The sequence below is a fragment of the Apium graveolens genome, chromosome 10 (assembly GCF_009905375.1).
Source record: "Apium graveolens cultivar Ventura chromosome 10, ASM990537v1, whole genome shotgun sequence".
Taxonomy (NCBI): Eukaryota; Viridiplantae; Streptophyta; class Magnoliopsida; order Apiales; family Apiaceae; genus Apium; species Apium graveolens.
Genome location: NC_133656.1, coordinates 230,979,843 through 231,004,583, shown reverse-complemented (window position 1 = coordinate 231,004,583; position 24,741 = coordinate 230,979,843). Strand labels below are relative to the sequence as shown.

Here is a 24,741-nt window from a genome sequence, read left to right as displayed (position 1 = left end):
AAACGTAATATTAAATGATGTTTACGGAACCCTAAATAATACATCAAAACAAACTTAAAATAAGAAAACAAAACAGAAAATAAAGGAAATACAAAACGTAACTTGAAGTCACGTTGCTACATTATTAAAAAAATAAGAGGCAAAACGGAAGACGATATTCCATTTTCTATGTATTAAAAAATGAAATATTATATGACGATATGAAGTGACATTTTGGGCATTTGTCCCGTACAGCGACAAAGTGACAATCTGGGCCTTTGTTCCCAAAACTGCACCTACACAAAGTGTTTTTTACTCTTATATTATTTAAATGAAGCCTGTGCCAACAAAGTGTTTTTTACTCTTATATTATTTAAATGAAGCCTGTGCCAATATCATTCGCCTAAGATCGCCGTGTATCGAATTTTAACAATTACCATCCTGTAAATCTGATTTGAATCGAAAAGAAGATGCAATTCTTCGGGAGCTCAGAGATCAGTCCATCGCCGCCGGCACCGACGGCATCGGGAAATTACGGGCACATGATTTACATATTCAATCGTAACGGCATTTGTTTACTCTACAGGGAGTGGAATCGTCCACTCCGTACTCTTAGTAAACAGCAAGATCACAAGCTCATGTTTGGTCTTCTTTTCTCTCTCAAATCTCTTACTGCCAAAATGGATCCTACTAGGTACCTATATTTACTTCTATTCTTATCTATTTATCTATCAATTCTTCTTCCTATTTTCATGAGAGAGAGAGATTACAGTGTTATTAGATTAACTTATCCTTTCTGTTTTATGTACTATTGTGATTATTTTGTGTGTGAATCCGTGAGAGAGAGATTATATTATATTAAGTTATCCTTTCTGTTTATGTACTATTGAGAGGGAGAGAGAGATTATATTGGATTAAGTTCTCCTTTCTGTTTATGTATAACAGAGAGAGAGAGAGAGATTATAGTGTTACTTGATTAACTTCTCCTTTCTGTTCAATGTACTATTTTAGAGAGAGAGAGAGAGAGAGAGAGAGATTATAGTGTTATTTGATTAACTTCTCCTTTCTGTTTAATGTACTATTGTGTTTTATTGTGGTGATGTATGTATTATTTGAAAGCTTTCTTATGGTTTTAATAAGAGTTTTCGTGTTAGCTTAATATTATGTTGATTGTATGTCTGTTTTAGAGATTAGGATTGTTGTATATTAGACGTGATGGTAGGTTAATTTGTTACGAGGTTATGATTAGTATAATTGTGTTAGTTTTAATAGTGATTAATTCTCAAACTGTGGTTTGGCTTCGAATACTGTCCGACATTCTAGTTGTTTCTTTGTTAGATGGTACACATTTCAGTTTGTTATGTTACTTTATCTGTTCCTGAATGATCTCCTTTCGGTGTTATTGTAATTGTTAGTCAGATCTTAACGTCTCTATGGAATGTAGCTATTCTCCTCCGCTCATATAAGTTTTTAATTCACCTGTAAAATTTAATATAATGGAGAATCTTTTTATATGAATCAACTAGTATTACTATTATAAAATGTCGTAAGCCTTTTTTCTTAAATTCTCTTTCTGAAAGTGTTGAGAAAGGAAACCTGGGAGTGCCACTGTTACCTGGGCAAGGATGTTCATTTCACAGTTTCCGTACAAATACATACAAACTAAGTTTCATGGAGAGTCCTTCTGGAATAAAGGTCAGTACGTTACATGCTTTAATGATGGTTCATTTACTTCAATCCCAAACAGAGAAGTTTATATGTCATATTGTTTTTATAAATGAAATTTGTTATGGCTATATCTGTCCTTACTGTCATAATTTCTGTGCAGATTATCCTTGTCACTCACCCCAAGGCTGGAGATCTTAGAGAACCTTTAAAGTATATCTACAATCTGTATGTTGAGTATGTTGTGAAGAATCCGCTTTACTCCCCAGGAACTCCTATCAAGTGAGTTATAATATTATTGATGAGGTTTTTTCCTCTTTGATACTTTGGTTAATGTTGGATTACTTCTATTTTCATCAGTACTATATATTTTGGTTGATCACTATATCCAATTTGGAAAACATGAAATAGAAAAGAACTTATAGTAATCTGAAATTAATTGCTCATAAAGACAATCTCATATTGCATCTATTTGACTGTACCTGGTCTACTTGAAATAAGGTCAAAGAACTAGTCATGATATTCTACCTCTAGTTTAAATATATCATTTAGGTTTATTGATTCATGGCTACAATTGGCTCTATCAAACCATTAACGTAACAAATTCTAGTTTTTAACATTCTTGAATAACAATTTCCGTAATGTGACGTGGATTAAAGCAGGTAAGTGGCACTTTGTGCTTTTACTTCTCATATAATCATGTTTAGTTTAAATCCTTTATCGAAACTAGCTTCAGAAAATTCTTGAATCACGAATATTAAAAGCGCGCTTTAAGCGCAGCTTAAGTGGGAAACGCAGAAAAGCGCACTTGTTGGGCATCGCTTACAAAAAGCCCAGAGCAAATTCAAAAGTCCTGCTTAAGTGTGTTTTTTGCTGAAGCAAGAAGCGCATAAAAGCTGTGAAAAAACGGGCTTTTGTTTAGATGTATATTTTAATTAGATCTGAATATAATTTAAACAGCTGGGCTGGAATTTAACTTACTGGGCCTTTTTTAAATGATCCTATATTGTTAAAGGGCATTGATGAAATTAATGAATGGTTACTGGAAGGCCTGGAGGAAAAGGATAATGACCACGTTTTTTGATGAAGAAGATGGCTTAACATATAAAGATAATTATAATGCTTCTGGTGTTACAGAGCCACTATATAGATCAAGGTCACAATCAAGAGCGAAAAATGCAAACATTAGCCTAGTAATATGAAAAGTGTGAGTATTTTGGCAAGGATGAAGATGTTGATAGACAAATTTAAATTTTATACCCTTTTAATATCTTTTAATAATATGAAAAATTGGTCTAGCCGTCTAGTTCATCTTTTAAGGCTATAATTATGAAATAGTATGTCTAGTGTTTACATGTATCTATATATATACACACACTCCAATAGAAACCACTAAAATAGAAACTAAATGAAAACTTAACTTTTAGGATGATATGAATGGTAGTGGGACCCGAGGGTAGGCCCCATAGGTGGGCCTTGGCAGGGTTAGGTTGGGGCCGGGGAGGGGCCTAGTTGGCTAGGATGGGGCGTCTATGTTGCATGTCTGGGGCGTATATAGGATTATAATTCGAGCCTTGGTGAGGCCTAGTGGGCCCGGGGTGGATTTTGGAGGGCCAGAAGTAGGCCCCGGATAGGTTATGTAATCTTGGAGGTGGGTGATGTGATCTAGGGGTGGTTTCTCTTGGTTTCCATTTAAGTTTCTATTTTGGTGGTTTCTATTTGATCATTTGCCTATATATAACAATATATTATTTTATATAGTGCGCTTATTTTACAGAAGCCCGCGCTTCGCTTTGCGCTAAAGCTATAGAAGTCCTGTCGCGCTTCGTTGCGCTTTTTTCCTTTAATAACACTGCGATGAAAAATATAATATTTTTGATTGAAATTAACTAGCTTCAGAAAATTCTTGAATCACTATGAAAATATTTTTTTAAAAGGTTGACACTGAAATTTCTAAGATCGAAACAATAAACCTTAGAGCAATAAAATTTTGTGGGGCATGCTCTCATTGTTGTTTTAATTACCATGTTTAAGGTGTAGGACACTAGAGGTGCTAGCTATTGTTACATGTAAAACATACCGGGTGAACAGTGATTAGACTTGTGAAAAAGATTAGCCTACTTGAGATAGGAGACCAGATGGCTGTTACTCGTAATAAGTATTATATGCATTTTAGCATGTGAAATGGGAATGTCTATGGAGTTAAACAAGCTAAAATTTTACAAGTTTAATTATCCCAAAAATTGGCATACAGGTTTGATGTAATAGTTTTAGAATCAGGCTCTATTTGAAAATTTAAATGAATACAAGGAGCGCTGTTATATGAAAACTTTAACATATTTGGTTTTATGAGTGTACTGGTGTGTGGTAAGAGTATGGCATATGTAGTTGTGCTAGCTGCTGTTGAGCATGACTAGTGTTAAAGCATAAATTAATGTTTCTATAAAATATGAATAAAATTCATAAGTTTGAATTTCAAAGTAGTGACTGGTACCTGTTATATGGAGGCCTCATTTGGCTTGCATTATGTTCCACTTTTGCAAGTAATTTATAGTTTACAAGTCGAAGACTTTTTTTTGGGTACAATGAGTCTGGTTTGGTAAAAAGAGTTTATTAGTTATTTAAATAAGCAAACAGAGTGAAAAGTGTATTATGATCTTTTTGGTGGCTTAAGATTATATTGTAACCATTATATGGAAGATTTATTTGATTTGTTATCAAAAGAAGGCGGATAGTATGGTATATTCAAACAGTTCGAGTGCAACTTAAAAGCGAAGAAAAATACATCTTGTGATTATGTGGAGGGCTAATTAATTTGGCTAACTTATCTACTTGTAAGTTAAGTACTTGAGAGCCAAAACAAACCAGCAATCAGCTGCCTTATGGTTTATAAGCTAGTAGTTTGGCTGGCTTATAGCCAAACGTAAGGTCTTGTAACAGGTCCCATGTATTTCGCAGGAAGCTTTTTTTCCATAAGTTCCCCATAAGTCATTATATTCTGTTAATTTCGACCAATTTGAACATCTGTTAAATTAAAATAATGTTCTTTTTGGAACGCAAAAGTTACCTTCAATGCAACTATTAAGCTGTTTTCATTTTTTGTAGATCTGAGCTTTTTAATACAAACCTTGACCAGTATGTAAGAGGACTTGGATGATATGGCAAGGTATTGCTCGAACATTCTATTTACGCACTAACAAGTAACATCTTTGTTTGAGAAGTTATCATGTATATAGAAATATGTGACATATAATTGACAATGATCTAATAAATATTTTTGTATTAGCAGGTTCTGGTTCAAGAGCGCCACTACATCTGATTGAAAGGTTCATTACGCAACTATATTTAGTATGTGCCTTGTGTTAGCATTAATTCTGGGAATGAGCATAAAGTTATTATCTGTGTTAGTTCTTCGTGTTAACTTGGATTTCACCTTATAATATTTTATTAATTTTTTTTATAGACTCTTAATATCATTTGTCATTGTAAGACGGAATGCATAGTATTACTTGCTCCATGTAGGGGATATATAATTTCGTATAGATTGCGTTTATTACATCTGGTGTTATTAAACGCGAGATGCACACCGAAGCGCAAAGGGCTCCTGGAGCATAAGCGCAACTCGCGAAGCGCGCCTTTGAAAAAAAATGCAATAGTTTGAAAAATATGTATAACAATAAATTAACATGTAATCAATAAATTAGATTGTCATAAAATATGTTAATAATAACCAAATTCAAATTTAAGGCAAAACATGAAGTCTTTGTAACAAAAAAAATAAAGAGAATTAACTAAAAGTCCTGTAAACTAGTCATGTACTTTTTAATAGTTGATAACTTGACAAAAACTAAAAATCATGATTAACATAAACTAAAAATCATCATCATGAGGCTCTTCATCTTCTTGAAGATTTTCAATCCAGCACAGAAGATGATTACATAATCCAGCACAGATCTTGTTTAATTGCTCGTGTGTACACATATCTTGTTTAATCACTCTCGTGTGTGTATGTTTTCTATGTCTGTATCGTTTTGTATGATGTGTGTTGGTCTGTTTTTTAGGGTTTTTTATGACTTTTTTTTTATAAAAAAGACCCGGTCAAAGGCCTAGTCAACAACCTATACAACAAAATTTAAAAAGCGCACTTTTTTTGCGCTTCTTGCATCTCGTTTAAGCGCACAAAGCGCGCTTCAATAAATTTGCATCGCATAATTGAATCGAGACGCTTCAGCCTCGCATCGAAGTGCTTCTCACATATACGAGCGCTTATGCGTGCTTTTAACAACAATGATTACATCTGGACGTTATCTTTAAATCAAGCATGTGTTGATTGATAGATTGCATCTAGTAATTGTTATAACCAATTAAAACTTTTTAAAAAAAAAAAATTGCCCAAGGTTCTTATTACAAAACGACCACATTGGTTTTGTTCATGTTTATATCATTAAATTGTGTTAGCGGTTGGATTCCGATATTTGGATTTAGTCTTGTTCCTGATCCGGGGCTTGCCGACTACTTTTTGTCAATTGTAGTCATAGACCCCGGTATATCGTTGTTAATTGATTTAAATTATTTTATTTTTTGCCTGGAGTTTAAATCTCCGTTACTTGGACTCTTGAATTTTGCCCTCATGTACATAGGACATGACATGACATGACATGGATGTGTGCATGGACTTTGAGTCAGATCTTTTATATAAAATATGCAAACCAGACACTCCAACTTCAAGAAATCTAGTTCAAACCGATTTAAAAGGCCTCACTACAACTTGTTTCTAAAGAGGGATGTCCATATTCCATTTCCATGTTATCCTTTAATTTATGCTATAAATTTGATAGACACAATTATGTCTGTATGCCTTTTTTTATTGGTAGAAGACACTCTTTTACTAATGTAAAATATAAACAAAAAGTAGGCGTAGTTTCACTTATACAAAAGGTATGTTGAATCCCCACACCCGTGTATAATTTCGAACTCATATCCATGAAGGGGTGCGATGAAGGGGTGCGGTCCCCGGCAACGGTTTGCCAAGGAATCCTTGTACAACAAACGACTTTTTGTCCGTTGGATGAACCATCCAACGCTAATTAAAATAATAGTTATAGGGACCGCGGAAATTGTCGGCGGTCTGAAAAAATTACCTTTTTGCCCTCTTATCACGGACCGTGGACATTATCTGCGGTTGAGACTTGATGTTAATGCGAGGATTCTATTTTCACTTATTAAATAGAAATTTATTTAAGGTCCCAATCGCAGATCTGCGTTCAGCGGAAGTTAATTTTTCCGGACTGCTGACAATGTCCGCGGTTCCTATATATATTTTTATTAATCACAGTCGTTGGATAGTTGATTCAACGAATAAAAAGTCGTTTGTTGTATAAGGGTTCATGGCAAACTGTTGCCAGCGACTCTCCTCCGTGCATGAATCCTAATTTTTTAGAAACCAAGAGTCTAACACCTGGATCTACACATGTAGTCCATGTTTCCTGGGCCAACGTACAAAAATAAGGTTTGTCTACTGGGAGATTGTTGTTCCAGAACCTACGACGTAAGAATAGGTTTTCGATTAGAAATTTAGTGATATTGTAACATTTATTTAATCGTAAGAGTGATATATTTATGGTTCCATGTTAGCGGCATGAGGGTCGTTCACGTCAATGTTAGGATTGGTAGGTATTAGTATTAGTACTTATCACTAGTAGCTTGAGACATTAAGTAATAAGTAGCAAGTATTGAGGCAAGGGATTCATGTCTTTTAAGAAGTAGTTACAAGTTATCATCGTCTCAAAATAGGCCTACCAGTTGTAATTTCATATTTATGAATGAATATATGAAAATGACTTTGACACCCATCTCTTTCTCTCTCTAAGGTACAATGGCCGATGAGAATGGACTGTCACGCATTGCATTAGCCAAATTTACTAAAATATGGAAGTAGCAGTTCAGATACCCTGTTCATTGCAACTAATTTTTTTTAATTTTGTAGACATGATTCACAAACACATATCTGAGTATTCTATTTTTTTTAGTTTGGTTAATTATTGTTCATGCATATTTAATTTCACACGGAACGTATATGCTCATAAATGATTCATGCATATTTAATTTCACACTGAATGTATATGCATAAATGAACAAGACAAGAGAGAACGAGAGAGAAAGTTTTACAATGAAGACATGTGATTTATAGACATTTGAAGAGTATGCAATTGTAATTTACGCAAGAACACCCAACAAATTATTCCGTAGAGTTTGCACATATTACAGCTAGAAATTGTTATTTCAAAATTACTATATTAATGGAATTAATTGCTTAAGTTGTCATAATGCATCCTATAAAAATAAAAATATGACATTGGTCGATCTTCTTTAAGGTTATCTGTACATGGTTTTAAAAGTTGAAAATTGGGAGGCCTTTGCCCTATCTGCTTCTTCCTCTTCCCTGGAATGAACAATTGAATAAAAAAGGAATTTTTTCATTATTGTTTATGGACAGTTGAGTCCGAACTAATTAGCGATTAATCAAAGACTAATCGATATAAAAATCCAAGGTGTACAATAATACTTCATATATTAATCTTAAGAATTGCCACCGGCTGCTCTTTAGAATTGCAGTTTGACACTTTCGTCAATTAGTGGTCAATAATTTAGAAGGCCGCCTATAGGGGACCCTGTGATTGTCATGTGTGTGTGATGGCTTCTCCAAGTAATTATAAGAAAAAGTCTCTACAATCTTATTGCATAATCCGCTTTTGTGCACATATTATTTATAAACTAAATCTACTACGCATTATTTGTCTATATAGTACTGAAACTGTAGTAGCATGTTCACTTTGTAAGCAAATCTCCCATTTTTTTAAGTTTCATCTTTTGGGAGAGTCTAAAAGAAGCAAATAAAGATGGACGGAAAAAATAGTTGCATAATTCTTTATCCATCTCCCGGAATCGGGCACCTGGTATCAGTGGTGGAATTTGCAAAGCTAGTTCTATGTCATCATCCTAATTCATTCTCCAAAATCATCATTTTCATAACTACTACAACGCAACTCAACACGGGCAACACCGGTCCTTACATAAGTCGTGTCTCTGCCACTATGCCTGCTATCAGTTTCCACCATCTCCCCGCTATTCCTCTCCCACCAAGCCATGCTACTTCTGTTGAAAGCCTGATCTTTGAGCTCCTAAGCTTTAACAATTGTAACATACGGCAAGCCCTTCAAACAATATCCTCAGGACAATTAAAGATCAAAGCCTTCATTATGGACTTCTTTTGTAATGCGGCTTTTGAAGTTTCTTCAGGGCTTGACATACCTACTTATTACTTCTATACATCTGCAGCTTCAAGTCTCTCACCCTTTCTTTACCTCCCAACTATGCACCAAAATATTACAACATCTTTAAAAGATCTGAATGCTTTTGTTCAGCATCCAGGTCTACCTCCCATATTTTCATCCGACATAGCTACACCTATGCTTGACAGAAACAGTGCGCTGTACCAAAACTTCATGGATACAGCAGTTCAAATGGCTAAATCAGATGGAATTATAATCAATACATTCCACAGTTTGGAAAACAGAGCCATTGCAGCAATTTCTGATGGGCTCTGCGTTCCAAACGCTCCCACTCCCCCTATCTATTGTATAGGACCTTTAATTGCCAAACAAGAGATTAATAGTGAGGAGCACCCGTGCTTAGTATGGCTTAATTCTCAACCTAGTAAAAGTGTAATTTTTCTATGCTTTGGCAGCTTCGGTGTTTTTGAAGAAGAGCAACTGAACGAGATTGCTGTGGGTTTAGAAAATAGTGACCATAGATTTTTGTGGGTTGTCAAAGCTCCACCACCAAAAGGAGATAATGAAAGCAATAGTAGCAGTTTTGCACCACAAGAACCTGATCTAAATGCACTCCTACCACAAGGTTTCTTAGACAGAACCAAGGGGAGGGGACTAGTTGTGAAGTCATGGGCACCTCAGATTGCTGTGCTAAGTCATGACTCTGTTGGGGGGTTTGTGACTCATTGTGGATGGAACTCAATTTTGGAAGGGGTATGTGCTGGGATACCAATGATTGGGTGGCCTTTGTATGCGGAGCAAAGGTTGAACAGGGTAATTTTGGTGGAAGAACTTAGGGCGGGGCTGATGTTAGAGGAGTCGAGTGGAAGAAGGTTTGTGAGTGGCATCGAGATAGAAAAGAGAGTTAGGGAGTTAATGGAATCAGATAAGGGGGAAAGGATCAGGCAACGAGTCGGGGAACTGAAAGATGCTGCTGAAATAGCACTGACTGGTGAGAATGGATCCTCACGCATTGCATTAGCCAAATTGATTAGTAAGTGGAAGGAGTAATTCAGATGAGTAAAGCTGCTGCATGCAAGATCACGAAAAGATTGGTTCAAGGAACTTGAAAACTTAGTTGTAGAGACACAAATAACGCATCATTTACCTAGACCTCCGGGCTATTGCAAGTAGTTGCATTTATGCACATTATACGTTTTTAAATTATGGTTATTTTTCAATAAAAAATTGAAGTTGAGTTCTTAGGAAATTATATTATCCTTCCATAGACTTAATATGAACACAATAATGGACTCATTTTGACAATTAAGCCTTTTTGTTATCAAGTATCACCCTATGTAATGTAACCTTGGTTCTGTCTGTTTGTTTTTTGGTTGTAATGGTTCTCTCTAGATCCGTACATACAATTGGTAATGAGATCTTCAGTGTTTGACGGGGAAGATGATTGATGAATCAAATAATTTGATGGTCCATCAGAAGTATATATGCAAATTATACATGATATGCCGATCTGGGAAATACCTACTTGCTCATGTTAACACCCGCACACTAACTTCGTGGTAAATGATGGAGGTACATGAGTGAACTGTGACCAGCCTGTGAATCTGCCATCATGAACTTTATTGCGGTCCTGTTCCCTTAAAATCGTGTGTCATGACTGTTTAAATAACACATTATTTCAGGGGCGTCAGATTTATATTTCAACGGTCTGCATTCATGAATATTTATAACGGAAAGTAAAAAAGAATTCCTTTAATCTGGATTCTTTAAATAAAGATTTAAGAATTATGAAGCTATGTTAGATAAAATTTATTTAAGTTAGGGATTAAGACCCTTTTCTTAACAATGTAATTTTTTTGTTAGTTATTTTTCAAATGTTAATCCACAACTGTGCCAGAATCTCGACCCATATTAGCCAAGCTCATCAAACTCAAAATAGTTATTAATTGCATGTGTGGAAATACCGAGTTTGGAAAATTACAAGTGTGTTCCTTATCTACTAGCGTGCCACTTTTTCTCTACAAACTATTTATCTTCTATTCCCTCCGTCCTACTAAATTGTTTACGTCACTTTTTGGCTCGCTTTTCAATACTCTTTTAAAATATATTTTCATAATATTTTGTTTTAAAAAAAATTCTGAAAAAAAGTTTCATATTTAAACTTTTACTAAAAAAAAATTTAAAAAAAAATATTATGAAATTATATTTTATTGAAATCTCGAAATACGTGTAAATAATATACGTAAACTATCCAACGGGACGGAGGGAGGGAGTATGAGTTTTTCTAGTTTGTGCGTATCAACATATAATAACTATAAACTGTCATTAGTTTGAATTATTTTTGTTGATCAAATTAGTGTAAATATATGGGTCCATTAACAGATCATTTCCATCAATAAAAATATGTCAAACTCATTAGAGTTTTTGCTTATTATGCCCCATAATCACACTACAGTAATCACACTACAGAAAAGCTGTCGGTTTGTCCATATATACTGCGATCAAGATTCCGATTCTCTCTCCCCGAAAAATAATGGAGGAGAATAAGAGTTGCTGCATAATTTTGTATCCATCTCCAGGAATCGGGCACTTGGTGTCAATGGTGGAGTTCGGCAAGCTCATTTTAAGTCATCATCCAGATTTGTTCTCCAAAATCATCATTCTCGTAACAAGCGCACCACATCTCAACACTGGAACCACCTTTCCCTACATGAGTCGCGTCTCTGCCACCACGCCTACCATTACTTTCCATCATCTCCCCACCACACCTCTCCCCCCAAGCTACGTCCCATCTGTCGAAGGCCTAAACTTTGAGCTCCAAAGCTTCAACAATCCCAACGTTTGCAAAGCCCTTCAAACAATTTCCGCAAAACCAATGAAGATTAAAGCTTTCATTATGGACTTCTTCTGTACCTCAGCTTCCGAAGTTTCATCAGGACTTGGCATCCCCACTTATTACTTCTTTACATCGGCAGCCTCTAGTCTCTCAATATTACTTCATTTCCCAATCATGCACCAGAAGATTACGACATCTTTTAAAGATTTGAATGCTTTTGTTCAGTTTCCAGGCATACCGCCCATCTTTTCATCGGACATGTCTAAACCTCTCCTTGACCGAGCTAGCGTGGAGTACAACTACTTCATGGAACTAGCAGTCCACATAGCTAAATCTGATGGAATTATAGTTAATACATTCCACAGTTTAGAACCAAGAGCCATAACAACAATTTCTGATGGGCTCTGCATTCCAAATGCCGTAACTCCCCCTATATACTGTCTAGGACCATTAATTACTGAAAGCCAGAACGGCGAGGGGAACGAGTGCTTGGAATGGCTCGATTCTCAGCCTAGCAAGAGTGTGATTTTTCTTTGCTTTGGAAGCATGGGTGTTTTTGGAGAAGAGCAACTACAAGAGATTGCTGTGGGATTAGAAAATAGTGGCCATAGATTTTTGTGGGTTGTCAAAGCTCCACCACCCAAAGGAGATAATGAAAGAAATAATAGCAGTTTTGCACCACAAGAACCTGATCTAAATGCACTCCTGCCACAAGGTTTCTTAGAGAGAACTAAGGGGAGGGGACTTGTTGTGAGGTCATGGGCACCTCAGGTTGCTGTGCTAAGACATGACTCTGTCGGTGGGTTCGTGACTCATTGCGGCTGGAACTCGATTTTGGAAGGAGTGTGTGCTGGGATACCAATGATTGGGTGGCCGTTGTATGCGGAGCAAAGGTTGAACAGGGTGATTTTGGTGGAAGAAATAAGGGCAGGGCTGGGGTTGGAGGAGACTGGTGGAGGAAGGTTTGTGAGCGGCGTTGAGATCGAAAAGCGAGTTAGAGAGCTAATGGATTCAGATAATGGGGAACGGATCAGGCATCGAGTTGGGGAACTGAGAAATGCTGCTAAGATTGCATTGACCGGTGAGAATGGATCATCACGCATTGCATTAGCCAAATTGATTACTAGGTGGAAGGAGTAAATCCGAACAGGAGAGCTGAGCTGCTGCATTTAAGATATTTGTCTGCGCGGGAAATGTGACAACTAAAAAGGGACAGATGAGCGCAAAATCTTTTTCCGTATTTGTAATAAATTTTATGGTTGTTCAATCTAGATTTGGTTCAGTTTTTCGAGAATCACATCATTCTGCAAAGAACTTAATTTCATTGTTGAAATTAGAAAATCAGAGTCATGAAGTAATTCCTTTGAATATTAGCCTCTGTGGTCTTTTCTATTTGTTATGTTTTTCTCTTGACCAGAACATTTCAATATATCATGCGCAATCATCTCTTTTGTCTTTGACAGGGAAGATGATTAATGAATCATATAAATTGCTGGTCCATAAATTCAATATGAACTATGAATACACACATTTCTTTTGTGGTAATAGTTACAATGACAAATTTTAATCTAAACTAAACTATAGAGACAAATTGAGACCGCTCAGCAAACCACTTGAAGAGAATAAGATATTTTAAGGCAAAACCTTCTTTGTGCAGTAGCAGTAGCAGGGATGGAACTAGGAATATAAAATCGGGTGGGCTTAACGTAGCACTAGCCAAGTTTCACAGGCATAATTAGGACTTTAGATTCGTTGCTCGCTCTTGAGCCTTGATTTTAAATTATAATGGAGAGGATTTATATTTGATAAATAGCAGTAACCGTAAATTAGTAATCAGATTCTACTTGGTTTAGCAATCAAATAATACTTTGCTGTGTGTATTAGAATACCTGTTACGGGACTCCCGAAGGTATACCTATAGACATGTTTTTTGCCAAAAAGTATGCCCTTATTTATCAATTAAATATAATAAAATTTAATATATAATTATTATACTAATATACAGTGAACTTTAATATAAAATTAAAATTAGTTGATAGTTACAATCAAATATCATTATAATACTCATTTAGATTAGTAACTTTTTAGATATTAAAATATATGTAAATATTTTAAAATTATATTTGTTATTTCTGGATATTTATAATATTAAAATAATTATTAAAAAATAAAAAAATAATAATAAAAAAACATGCCGAATCATGAAAATGCATGCTTGACTAATTAACTCATGGCATGCCCGTGCGTGACATGCACCCTAGTCTTGAGGTAAATGTTTCTTAAAATCATCCTGGGCTTAAGCCCTTATTTAGTTCCGTCCGCAGTGAGAAGTAGCTAGATAAAGTGGTGGTGCGGCAATTAAGATTATTCATTTATGAGTTTCAACACTGTGTGTCTATCGGCATATGGTAGAGAAATTGCAATTAAATATTAACAAAAGTACATTAATCTTAGAATATTAAAGAATATCTTTTTTTAAAAAATGGATTTACTTGTTATTCCATCCGCCCCAAATTAGTTGAATTAGTTGTTTCATTTAACTTTTACATATAATTTAAGGTATTTTGACCACATATTTCTGTTAATTATTTTTCAAATTTTCTTTTTATGAATAAAATTATAAGATTTAAATTTTTATTCACAATTTTTTTATAAAAAATAGTTAAAGGAGGTATACGATAAAATCATCTTAAAATACACGTAAAAGTCAAAAAGGACAATTAATCAGGGATGGAGGGAGTAATTTATATTTTGTCAAGTATATTTTTGAAAATATATTTTATTATAAATATATGTAGCGGTTTGCGGTTATAGTTGCGATTTTACGATTTTTAAAAATTTAAAATCGCATCCAAAACGCGAATAAGTGATTATTAAAATTTAAATTGACAATTAACCCACATTTCATGATTATTCGTAAAATATGATTTAATTATGAACGATTTAGGGATTGTTTACTTGTAGAAAACTTTTTCATTTTTCTATTTTCTATTTTTCTAAAATTTTCTAAAATTTTCATTTCTAAGAAAACGGTTGAAAACTGAGAAAATGTGTTCCGAATACTAAAATAATATATATGATATGTTTTCAATTTTCTTAAAAATATTAAATAAATGACAAGATAATTTGAGTAAATATACCAGTAAAACAATTTAAACATTTCATTTAATTGTATATACATATTTTTTTAACATGTTTAAAATAACTTTTTTAGATAAAATATAATTAAATATGACAAATAAAGTATAAAATAGTGTTCTAAAATAGGTTGAATAATGAAACTTTCTAATTATATGACTAAATATATATATATATATATGATTTTGTAGCTTTTAATAAATAATCCAATTAATAATTATATACAAATTTTTTGAATAATATTTTACGAAATAACTCATAACTAAGTTCTAGTTAGAAATCCTTTCTTTATTTTTCTAACATATAAGTTATTAGTTATTATATTATTAAAATCACTCTTATAATGTAAATATTAATATTAATCAAATTAACAAAATAATTGTTAAATTAAACTATTTTGATTTTTTATTACAAATATGTATTATACTTTTTAATTTAAAAATATGTATTATAGTGTTGAAAATTTATAAATTCCATAAGTTAAATTAGTAGTATATTAGCTGGTTACTGACTACTTTTTTTTTGTTAAATTTTTAAGTAAACTTACAAAATTGTTAATGAGCCATATAAAGTTAAAAATATAAAAATATTTGTGTCCCTTATGTGTTTAAAGTGTTTTTCATTTTTCTAGGTTTAGAAAATATTAAAATATTGTTTTCCACACTTTACATATCTATAGTTATAATTTGGAAAATACGAAAAACCGTGTTTTCTATTTTGAAAATTTTGCATTTGAACTTGAACTTTGAGCTCAGGGTTCAACTTCTAGTACTGCATCTGTAATTATAATTAATTATAAAAGAAAATGGAGGGACTGTTCACGAAAATGGGTGACAGAGACAGCACAAAATGTATATACTTGAGCAATAATAGTTTTTTTTGACAGGTTGAGCGAGTAGTTGGTTGTGTTAAAAGGCACCCCACACAATCGTTGCGATAAATGTGTATGCGCTGGTTGAAGACCGACCGTCACAAAACATACTACTATTATTGACCGCTTGAATCCTGTACGCCCATCGTACCTACCCCCGTCTCGGCTTTTTCACGTGCCTTCAATTTTATTTACTCTGTTTAACAAATACCACATTACCTATTAGTTTTTGTTTACTAACTCGTGCACGAGGTTTTATACGTTTCCTACGTATTTCGAGATTTGTATAAAATATAGTTTTATAATATTTTTAAATTTTTTTTGAATAAAAATTTAAAAACAAAACTTTTATTCAGAAAAAAAATTAAAAAATATTGTGGAGTTATACTTTAAAGCGGCATTGAAAAGCGTGTCAAAAAATAATGTATAAAATTAAATGGGACAGAGAGTATTAAATTTACGATTTCTTCACTATGAATATATCCAGCTGTAATATTCATTAGAATTTTGCATATATATAACACATAAATTTTCTAAATAAATTTCTCAAAATCTTGCAAATTTTCGGATGATTTTATAAAATTTTAAGATTCACCGAAAAATCTATAAATTTTTACCGGTTTATAAAATTTAAAAATCTCAATTTTATTTTTTTTTACCACCACATTAAGAAAATATAAAATATTTTTAAAAATTCCAGCTAAATATCCTTTTTTTAAAAAAATATCCAAAATAATCTTTCGAAATATACACAAACTCCCTGTTGTCCATATATATTCTACTTGCACTACGGCTTATCTGGGAGCAAACCTTCTCATCTCTTGAAAAATACAAATAATTTCTTCAAAAAAAGATATGGAGCTAAACAGCAGTAGTTGCATAGTTCTGTATCCATCACCAGGAATTGGTCACTTGGTATCAATGGTTGAGCTAGGAAAGCTCATTCTGTGTCATCATCCCGAGTCGTTTTCGAAAATCATCATTCTCATTACAAATGCACCACATCTTGACACTCGGGCCACTGCTCCTTACATGAGCAGCGTCTCTGCTACCACACCTTCCATCACCTTCCACCATCTTCCTACTCCACCTCTTCCGCCTAACTACGCGCCTTCTGTTATAGGCCTAGACTTCGAGCTCATTGGCCTCAACAATCCCAATGTCCGCCAAGCCCTTGAAACAATATCCTCAACACAATTCAAGATCAATGCTTTTATTATAGACTTCTTTTGTGATGCAGCTTTTAAAGTTTCTTCAGCACTTGGCATACCGACTTACTACTTCTTTACAACTGCAGCCTCCAATCTCTCCGCCTTGCTTTATTTCCCTACTTTACACCAAAAGGTTACCGTGAATTTGAAAGATTATAATGATTTTGTCCACTATCCGGGTGTGCCTCCCATCTTTTCAACAGATAATGCGATAACTGTGCTTGACAGAAGTACTATGGAGTACAAATTCTTTATGCGCACAGCAGTCCAAATGGCTAAAGCTGATGGAATTATTATCAATACATTCCACAGTCTGGAGCCGAGAGCTATAACTGCACTTTCTGATGGGCTCTGCATTCCAGATGGCCCGACGCCACCTATCTACTGTATCGGACCTTTAATTACTGGAGAACAGGTTGCTAGTGAGGAGCATGAGTGCTTGGTATGGCTCAATTCTCAACCTAGTAAAAGTGTGATTTATTTATGCTTCGGAAGCTTGGGGGTTTTCGGAGAAGAGCAGCTAAAAGAGATTGCTGTTGGACTAGAAAATAGCAAGCACAGATTTTTGTGGGTGGTTAAGAATCTCCCTTCGAAACAGGACATTGATCCAATTACAATGCTGCCACAAGGTTTCTTGGAGAGAACAAAAGGGAGGGGACTTGTTGTGAAGTCCTGGGTCCCACAGGTTGCCGTGCTCAATCATAACTCAGTAGGTGGGTTTGTGACTCATTGTGGATGGAACTCGATTTTGGAAGGGGTGTGTGCTGGGGTACCAATGATTGGCTGGCCGTTGTATGCAGAGCAAAGAACCAATAGGGTGATTATGGTGGAAGAACTAAAGGTGGGGTTGGGAGTGGTGGAGTCTGGTGGCGAAAGGTTTGTGAGCAGCAACGAGTTGGAGAAACGTGTTAGAGAGTTAATGGACTCCGATAATGGGAAGAGAGTGAGGAACAGAGTTGTGGAATTGAGAGATGCTGCTAAGGCTGCAATGGGTGATGAAGATGGATCATCACGTATTACGTTAGCCAAGCTGATTACCAAGTGGAAGGAGTAATTCAGACCAGTACAGCTGCAGAATTTTAAAGAAATGTACTGCTGATTACATTTGTTTCAATTTAATAATAAGATGATCGATGTATTGAATGTTTTGAACATATCTGAAGTTCGGATAATAGTTTTGGTTTTCTCGGTGAAAACATGTGTGACTAATTGGGTGAGATCAGTGCCAAAATTTCTGTTTTCCTAGTTCCTAGCCAAAATATGAAAAGACATTTTTCAAATTATTAAGATATCTATTAGAAAAGAACTGCAGCAGTTGTCTTAATGTTTATCACACTTGTATGCGCACTCAACTAGAAAAAACAACAATGCACGCATAACAATTGAATGCACTCAACTAGAACCTACTTTCATCCCTAATACCCAATTGATAAAAAGTTGTTAAACAATTTTAGTCAAGTACTTTTCCTTGATATCTCAACTTAATTGAATGATGAAAACGTTTATGCACGTTGACAGAAACCAGCTGATTTCAAATAATTAAAGTATTAAACAGCTATAATTGCTTAATTTTAGTGGTATTAAGTTGGATAGTCATTTCTGGAGTTATGTTTCTTAGGCTATGCTACCTTTCTTCTTTATAAGAAACTAGTTCGAAAGACTTAAATTGAATGGATGCTAAATTTCAAATGTACCTGTACTATGGTGATTCTCAATACTGAATCAATTCCCTTGCAGGCAATACCTCTTGGGCCTTGGAAACTTGTGTAACATCTTTACGGTATCCTTTTACAGTGACAATAAATTATGCCTTTCCGAATTAATTGCTCCCTGATCCAAAAAAGAACAGCATTTATCAATACTAACTAGTGACTATCAACCAGATATACTATGTAATAAAAAACCCAAAACAAACTGTTCCTAGAACTATTAGTAGAGGTGAGGACTAAAATCCGGACAATTGGGTATCTGAATAAGCAATCCCATTTTTCAATGTTTTTTATCCTTATATTTGGATATTTGTTTGACAGTGATAATAAAGCAGGGTGAAAAAACAGTTCCCATTAAAACAACACAAATTCATGCAGTAATATCCATTCATGATAATTTCAACAGATAGTTAAAGTACTACAGTGACAAATAGACGAAGGAAATCTCAAGCTAACAGCCTCTCTACATTTTCAATCAAAGTTTGCATGTTGAAACTGGACTTAACCATTTCTTTCTTGTCCGCAATTGTTCTTGTTTGAAACTTTGTACCGATTTCAACCTTGTACATTCATGATCTCTAACATGCATGCATAATTGTAATTTCGTGAATTTGGTCTAACAATATAGGAGAAAATGTCTTCAAAATGAAATGCATTGGAATTTAAGAAAAAGAATTGATAGCAACTTGTGCACAAGCTTATAAACCCTACAAATTGATAATAAATAAGATGTGTCCTGATAGGACAGACCGACATTAATATATAGTTATTGCAAGATCGGTAATTAGGTTGGAATTGTAACTAAGATTTGTCCCTGATAAGGAAAGACCGATGTGTGAATGTTGGGATTTTAATCTAAATTATATGTTTACTCCATGTTTTAATTATTTAGGCTAGTATTTAGTCACCTAGTTAGTCACGTAGTTAGTCATGTAGTTCAGACTTGGTCATTTGTTTTAGTTGAGCTATTTTAGGAGAGTCATGGGGTGATGGGAGTGTTTTAGTTTTTTCAGGAGAAGGTTACTTATTTGTAGCCATTATCTTTATTAGTCTATATATTAGATCTGTAAGTTGTTTTATGTTTCTCTGAGACTTAATAACAAAATGTCTTCCTAGTTCTTCCAAAATAAGTGTTTATTGTGTGTTTATTACACGTGCTTATAAATATATATACATTAAATCTGTTCTTATATTCTACACTTGGTATCCGAGCTAGGTAGTTTATGCCCAAGTACATGGCGAGGAAAACAAGCATGGGCGTGCCAAAGATAAAGGAAGGTGTTGTCGGACTCAGTTATCCTATGTTGGCCAAAAACAATTACACGGCGTGGTCGTTAAAAATGAAGGTATTCATGCGGGCACAAGGCGTCTGGGAAGCTATTGAGAATAGCGACCCAAAGGGTGTAATGGATCCAAGGCAGGATAATGTGGCATTGGCGGCCATTTATCAGGGAATTCCAGAAAACATATTGTTGTCCGTGGCGGAGAAAGAGACAACCAAAGAGGCTTGGGATGCTATCAAAATAATGTGTGTCGGAGCTGATCGTGTTTAAAAAGCAAAAGTGCAGACTCTTAGGTCCGAGTTTGAAGCTCTCAACATGAAAGAGACAGAAAATATCGATGATTTCTCCATGAAATTGAATAATATTGTGAGTAATATTCGAGCTTTGGGAGATAAAGTGGAAGAGTCATGTGTTGTGAAAAAATTACTACGAGCAGTCTCACCAAAATTTCCGCAGATTGCTTCAACTGTTGAACAATTTGGTGACTTGGACGACATGTCTGTTGAGGAGTTAATCGGGAGGCTAAGAGCTCATGAAGAGAGGATTCGTGGACATGTTGAAGACAATGGAAATCAGCTGTTGTTAACTCAGGAAGAATGGAAGGCAAGATCCCGTGGAGGATCATATAATAGAAATGGTGGACGTGACAAGAGCAAAATAAAATGCTACAACTGTAACATCTTTGGCCACTACGCTGCAGAATTTTATAAACAAAGACAAGGAACGTAAACAAGAAGTGAACCTCGCACATGTGGATGATGATGAACCAGCTTTGTTATAGACAGAAGTAGCATGCCAGACGGGCAAATAAGAAATGCCAGACGGGTAAATAAGAAATGCCAGACGGGTAAATAAGAAATGCCAGACGGGTAAACAAGACATGCCAGAAGGGCAAAGAAAAGGCCAGACGGGCTATGTTGAAGTGCCAAACGGGCAGAAAAGTTGAAAGCCACACGGGCTAGGTTAAAAGCCATACGGGCTGCTAGTATTTGTTGAGGAAAATTTAGATTAAGGGGGTGATTGTTGGGATTTTAATCTAAATTATATGTTTACTCCATGTTTTAATTATTTAGGCTAATATTTAGTCAACTAGTTAATCATGTAGTTCAGACTTGGTCATTTGTTTTAGTTGAGCTATTTTAGGAGAGTCATGGGGTGATGGGAGTGTTTTAGTTTTTTCAGGAGAAGGTTGCTTATTTGTAGCCATTATCTTTATTAGTATATGTATTAGACCTGTAAGTTTTATGTTTCTCTTAGACTTAATAACAAAATGTCTTCCTAGTTCTTCTAAAATAAGTGTTTATTGTGTGTTTATTACACGTGCTTATAAATATATATACATTAAATCTGTTCTTATATTCTACAGTGAAAACGTATTATTTTTCAAAGAAGCACCAATAATAATTTGGTCTGTATTTAGAGAAATTGTGTATATTATATTGCAAAAACTATGAGAGGTAGTAACCACTGTATTGTGAGACTACCAACACAGGGTTGGTGCAGTGGTTTGACTTATAAGTTAAGAGATGCCCCATTATAAGTTATTTATAATGAAGCCCAATTGTTACGGGCCTTAGTCTAGTAGGTTATTTATTAGGGAGTTGATAGACTCGGATAATGGGGAAAGGATGAGGCACCGAGTTGGGAAATTAAGAGATGCTGCCAAGGCTGCAATAACTGATGAGGATGGATCATCAAGCCTTGCAGTAGCTAAATTGATTACTAAATGGATGGAGTAATTCCGCTTAGTAGAGCTTCTGCAATTTATGGATATTACATTATCGAACTTATTCGGTAAGAGCTGCATATTTAATTTGAATTTACCATATATAGCAGCTCAGAATTAATTTTTCTTATCCTGTTGTAATTTCTTATAAGTGGTCTTTGATTTTAAATGATTTGATGCGAAGGTGTAACTCTGTTTATCCTTCAGTTAGACTTTGTTCATATTATGAGGGTAAATCTTTCACATGTACTGGTAATATTATGAAGATGCTTTTTTTCCTCTACAAGCTCTCTCCATTTGGGCCGAACCCTGTATGGAGTTATCTTTGTGCTCACAGGGCTTTACAATCCCTATGCATAGAACTTAGAGATCATTTTTAGTAAGAAGAGGTTGATGGGTTTGTGCATCAGTGTGCGAGCACCAATATGGATCATTGCATATATCTTTTCTTCTCAACCAAAAATATATATCCAGGATATTGGCTTGCAATCTCGGAGTCAATTAATGTCAGGCTGGCAACTTCCATTCACGAGGCCCAATTTGACAATATTACTGACTTCTGACAGAGGCAGTAGTTCGGACACTGAAGAGAACACTCAGATGCAGAACCAGGTAGAGTTTTATCATTCGGCAGAGCAATAACTTAGTCAACACTGGCTAAGAACAATATTAGGGCTCAAGCATTCAATCAGGGATGTGCTCCATGCTCCATATTCTGCTGCATTAATTTTTAGCGTAGCTGGCTTTTGCTTCATTGTTTTGTTGGCATCTTTAGATTAAAGATATGGTGTTTGGTTTCTGAATGAGCACAAATCATCTTAAATTTGTTTTTCAATTTGTGAATTGTTTTTTTTGTTAGAACTGGTTGTCATCCTGGTTCATACAAGCTCGGATAGCTATTAGTTATTCCACCGATTTTCTAATAGCAAATTAAGATTTGAAATTAAGAATTGAATTATCATGCTTCTCAAACACCAAATTTAGAATTCAATTTTAAAATTTCAAATTTTAAAAATATATTCCATCATACAAAATGAAGTCCGTATTTCCAAATGCAATCTTGTTGATTTTAATTTGCAATATTGCATCATAATGTACATGGTAATTTCATTATAATCTTTAAACGAAATTAATTGTTATTAATTTTAATATCACTAAAGAATATATTTTTCTCGAAGAAAGTAACAACAGAAGTACAGAACAAAAGAAAGGAACCAGGAGTTCCAAGGTTATAAACTTACTTTTTAGGTCGAGGCAGGACGGAAAGGAATTGCACCCTCAATATTTGTAGCACCTCCTTGTATTATCTTGATACATTGACAAGATTTGATACCATTCCGAATTTATTGCTCCCTGTTTATAAAAGAAAATAACATCATTAGCTTATATTAAATATTAATGCTGACTAGCTTCCAGGTATATTGTACGATAGAACATCAGAGAAGATCCCATTTCCGAACACTGAAAAAGCAACCCCCAAACCGTTCTTAGTACTTTAGGGTAGAGTAAAAAAAGTTGGATTAGAAATGTCCAAAATGCAAACCAGAAACTAATCAGAGTTCTTGTCTCTAAAAGCTCTTGCTTCAACATAAGCTTGGATGTACGACAGACTAACTAAAAATCATTTCTTACAGTAAAGAGTTGCACGTATGTATTCAGGAATGAGATTTGCAAAACAATAGCAAACACTACTAGTCTACTACACAACAACAACACAAAAAACATAGCCTATCAAATAATGCTCACTGCTTCCTATTTCCAATGTAATTCAAGCAACATTGCACCTTGTCCAGTTTTTCTCGCAACTAAGGAGAATTGCATAGCTTAATCTTGGGGGACAATCAGACCAAATATCATAATGAAATTAGACGAATAGATCTTGGAATGTAGGAGTAATCATTAGTTAATATTTAAAGCGCCCTATCAGAATATAGGAGTTAAACTGATATTCTATATGACTTGCGAGAATTACATTAAAATCCCGAAAATGAAACATAAGTTTTAAAAATAGAGCACACAATTGTCTATAAAATTCTAGTTACTAACAGCACACATAACTAATGTAGCCTTTCACTTCTAATATTTCACAGCTAATATTCTCTGTCACAAAGCGAGGAACGATTAAGAAAACCTATACGCACGTAAGAATTATGATCCGCCATTGATATAAGCTACATTGATTATATTAAGCAAGTTAGAGTTACCTTTGGAAATTGCAGCAGCGAATGCGAACGACAAATCATGTTAGAAACATAACTTTGTCAGTGGCTTGATAATTCTCCGTAATCATACTTGTTAAATACATTTTGTACAAGCAACATTTTTCTTTGTTCTTCACAGGACTTGTAACAAACACTTGGAGGGCAACCTCAACCACCTGTTCATGGCAGATATAGTTACTTTTTAGGCGCCCAAAATGAGCCCGTACCTGTTTACCGATTTATAAAGATCATTATTAAAATTTAACTCTACATATTTTGGTTATACTTAAATTGTACTCGCTAAAATGGCACTGTAGTTTTTTTACTATACTTATTTTGTGCTGTGTTTAAATAGTTTTAACAACCAATTTTTGAGAGAGTGTTAGGAGATTTTTACCCACTTTTTTTAGAAATATTAAGAAAAATATTCATTCATTTTTTAAGTAGACGGCTGTTTATACCCAACTAGGATGCTGTGTATGCACGGTGGAGGCAAGATTTTTGTCCAAAGAGATTGTATAATTATATGTCTAATATTCTATTTATTACCTGTATGTTTAACTTCAATACATGTATGTCTAATTTTCTATTTATTTTACTTTAATAATTGTTGGGCTTTATAGTTTGACCCATATATTGTGTGGTTAAAAAAGAAATTGGGCTTTTGACTTGGACATAACATTTTTTTGTTGTATTTTGATATTTATTGTAAAAGTTAATACAATTATTTAATGTGATATTGATAGTAGTTGGGCATGAATTGTTTTAAACTTATATAGAAAATGTTTTCTTTTCATTACTTCTTTGCCATATTATTGAGTATAATTTTG

General features: G+C 34.4%; 4 protein-coding genes and 1 long non-coding RNA gene across 8 annotated transcripts; 4 read left to right on the top strand and 1 right to left on the bottom strand.

The window, feature by feature from the left end:
• The first annotated feature begins 332 nt into the window (after positions 1-332).
• LOC141689534 (uncharacterized) lies at positions 333-7,682 on the top strand. Of its 4 annotated transcripts, none has more exons than XM_074493861.1 (6): positions 333-673; positions 1,560-1,674; positions 1,808-1,926; positions 4,750-4,810; positions 4,934-4,970; positions 7,515-7,682. In XM_074493861.1, exons 1-4 carry the CDS (start codon positions 450-452, stop codon positions 4,799-4,801), a joined length of 510 nt encoding a protein of 169 aa, XP_074349962.1. In that variant the 5' UTR covers positions 333-449; the 3' UTR covers positions 4,802-4,810; positions 4,934-4,970; positions 7,515-7,682. The 4 variants fall into 4 exon arrangements, with proteins under 4 accessions (XP_074349962.1, XP_074349964.1, XP_074349963.1 ...); XM_074493863.1 differs by having other exon boundaries at positions 4,931-4,970; XM_074493862.1 differs by lacking the exon at positions 7,515-7,682 and having other exon boundaries at positions 4,931-5,104.
• Positions 7,683-8,388: 706 nt separating this feature from the next.
• Positions 8,389-10,195, top strand: LOC141689533 (UDP-glycosyltransferase 88B1-like). Its single transcript, XM_074493859.1, has one exon. It carries the CDS (start codon positions 8,544-8,546, stop codon positions 9,984-9,986), a length of 1,443 nt encoding a protein of 480 aa, XP_074349960.1. The 5' UTR covers positions 8,389-8,543; the 3' UTR covers positions 9,987-10,195.
• A 1,110-nt stretch (positions 10,196-11,305) lies between these two features.
• LOC141692716 (UDP-glycosyltransferase 88B1-like) lies at positions 11,306-13,164 on the top strand. Its single transcript, XM_074497642.1, has one exon. The coding sequence runs from the start codon at positions 11,470-11,472 to the stop codon at positions 12,910-12,912; it is 1,443 nt and encodes a 480-aa protein (XP_074353743.1). The 5' UTR covers positions 11,306-11,469; the 3' UTR covers positions 12,913-13,164.
• A 3,344-nt stretch (positions 13,165-16,508) lies between these two features.
• On the top strand, positions 16,509-18,166 carry LOC141692455 (UDP-glycosyltransferase 88B1-like). The gene has a single exon (XM_074497302.1). It carries the CDS (start codon positions 16,637-16,639, stop codon positions 18,044-18,046), a length of 1,410 nt encoding a protein of 469 aa, XP_074353403.1. The 5' UTR covers positions 16,509-16,636; the 3' UTR covers positions 18,047-18,166.
• Positions 18,167-18,685: 519 nt separating this feature from the next.
• Positions 18,686-24,407, bottom strand: LOC141692456 (uncharacterized). The gene is made up of 3 exons (XR_012562829.1): positions 23,915-24,407; positions 22,952-23,063; positions 18,686-18,822 (listed from the first exon to the last, which is right to left on the bottom strand). It is a non-coding gene; the product is annotated as an uncharacterized LOC141692456 (long non-coding RNA).
• Positions 24,408-24,741: the final 334 nt, after the last annotated feature.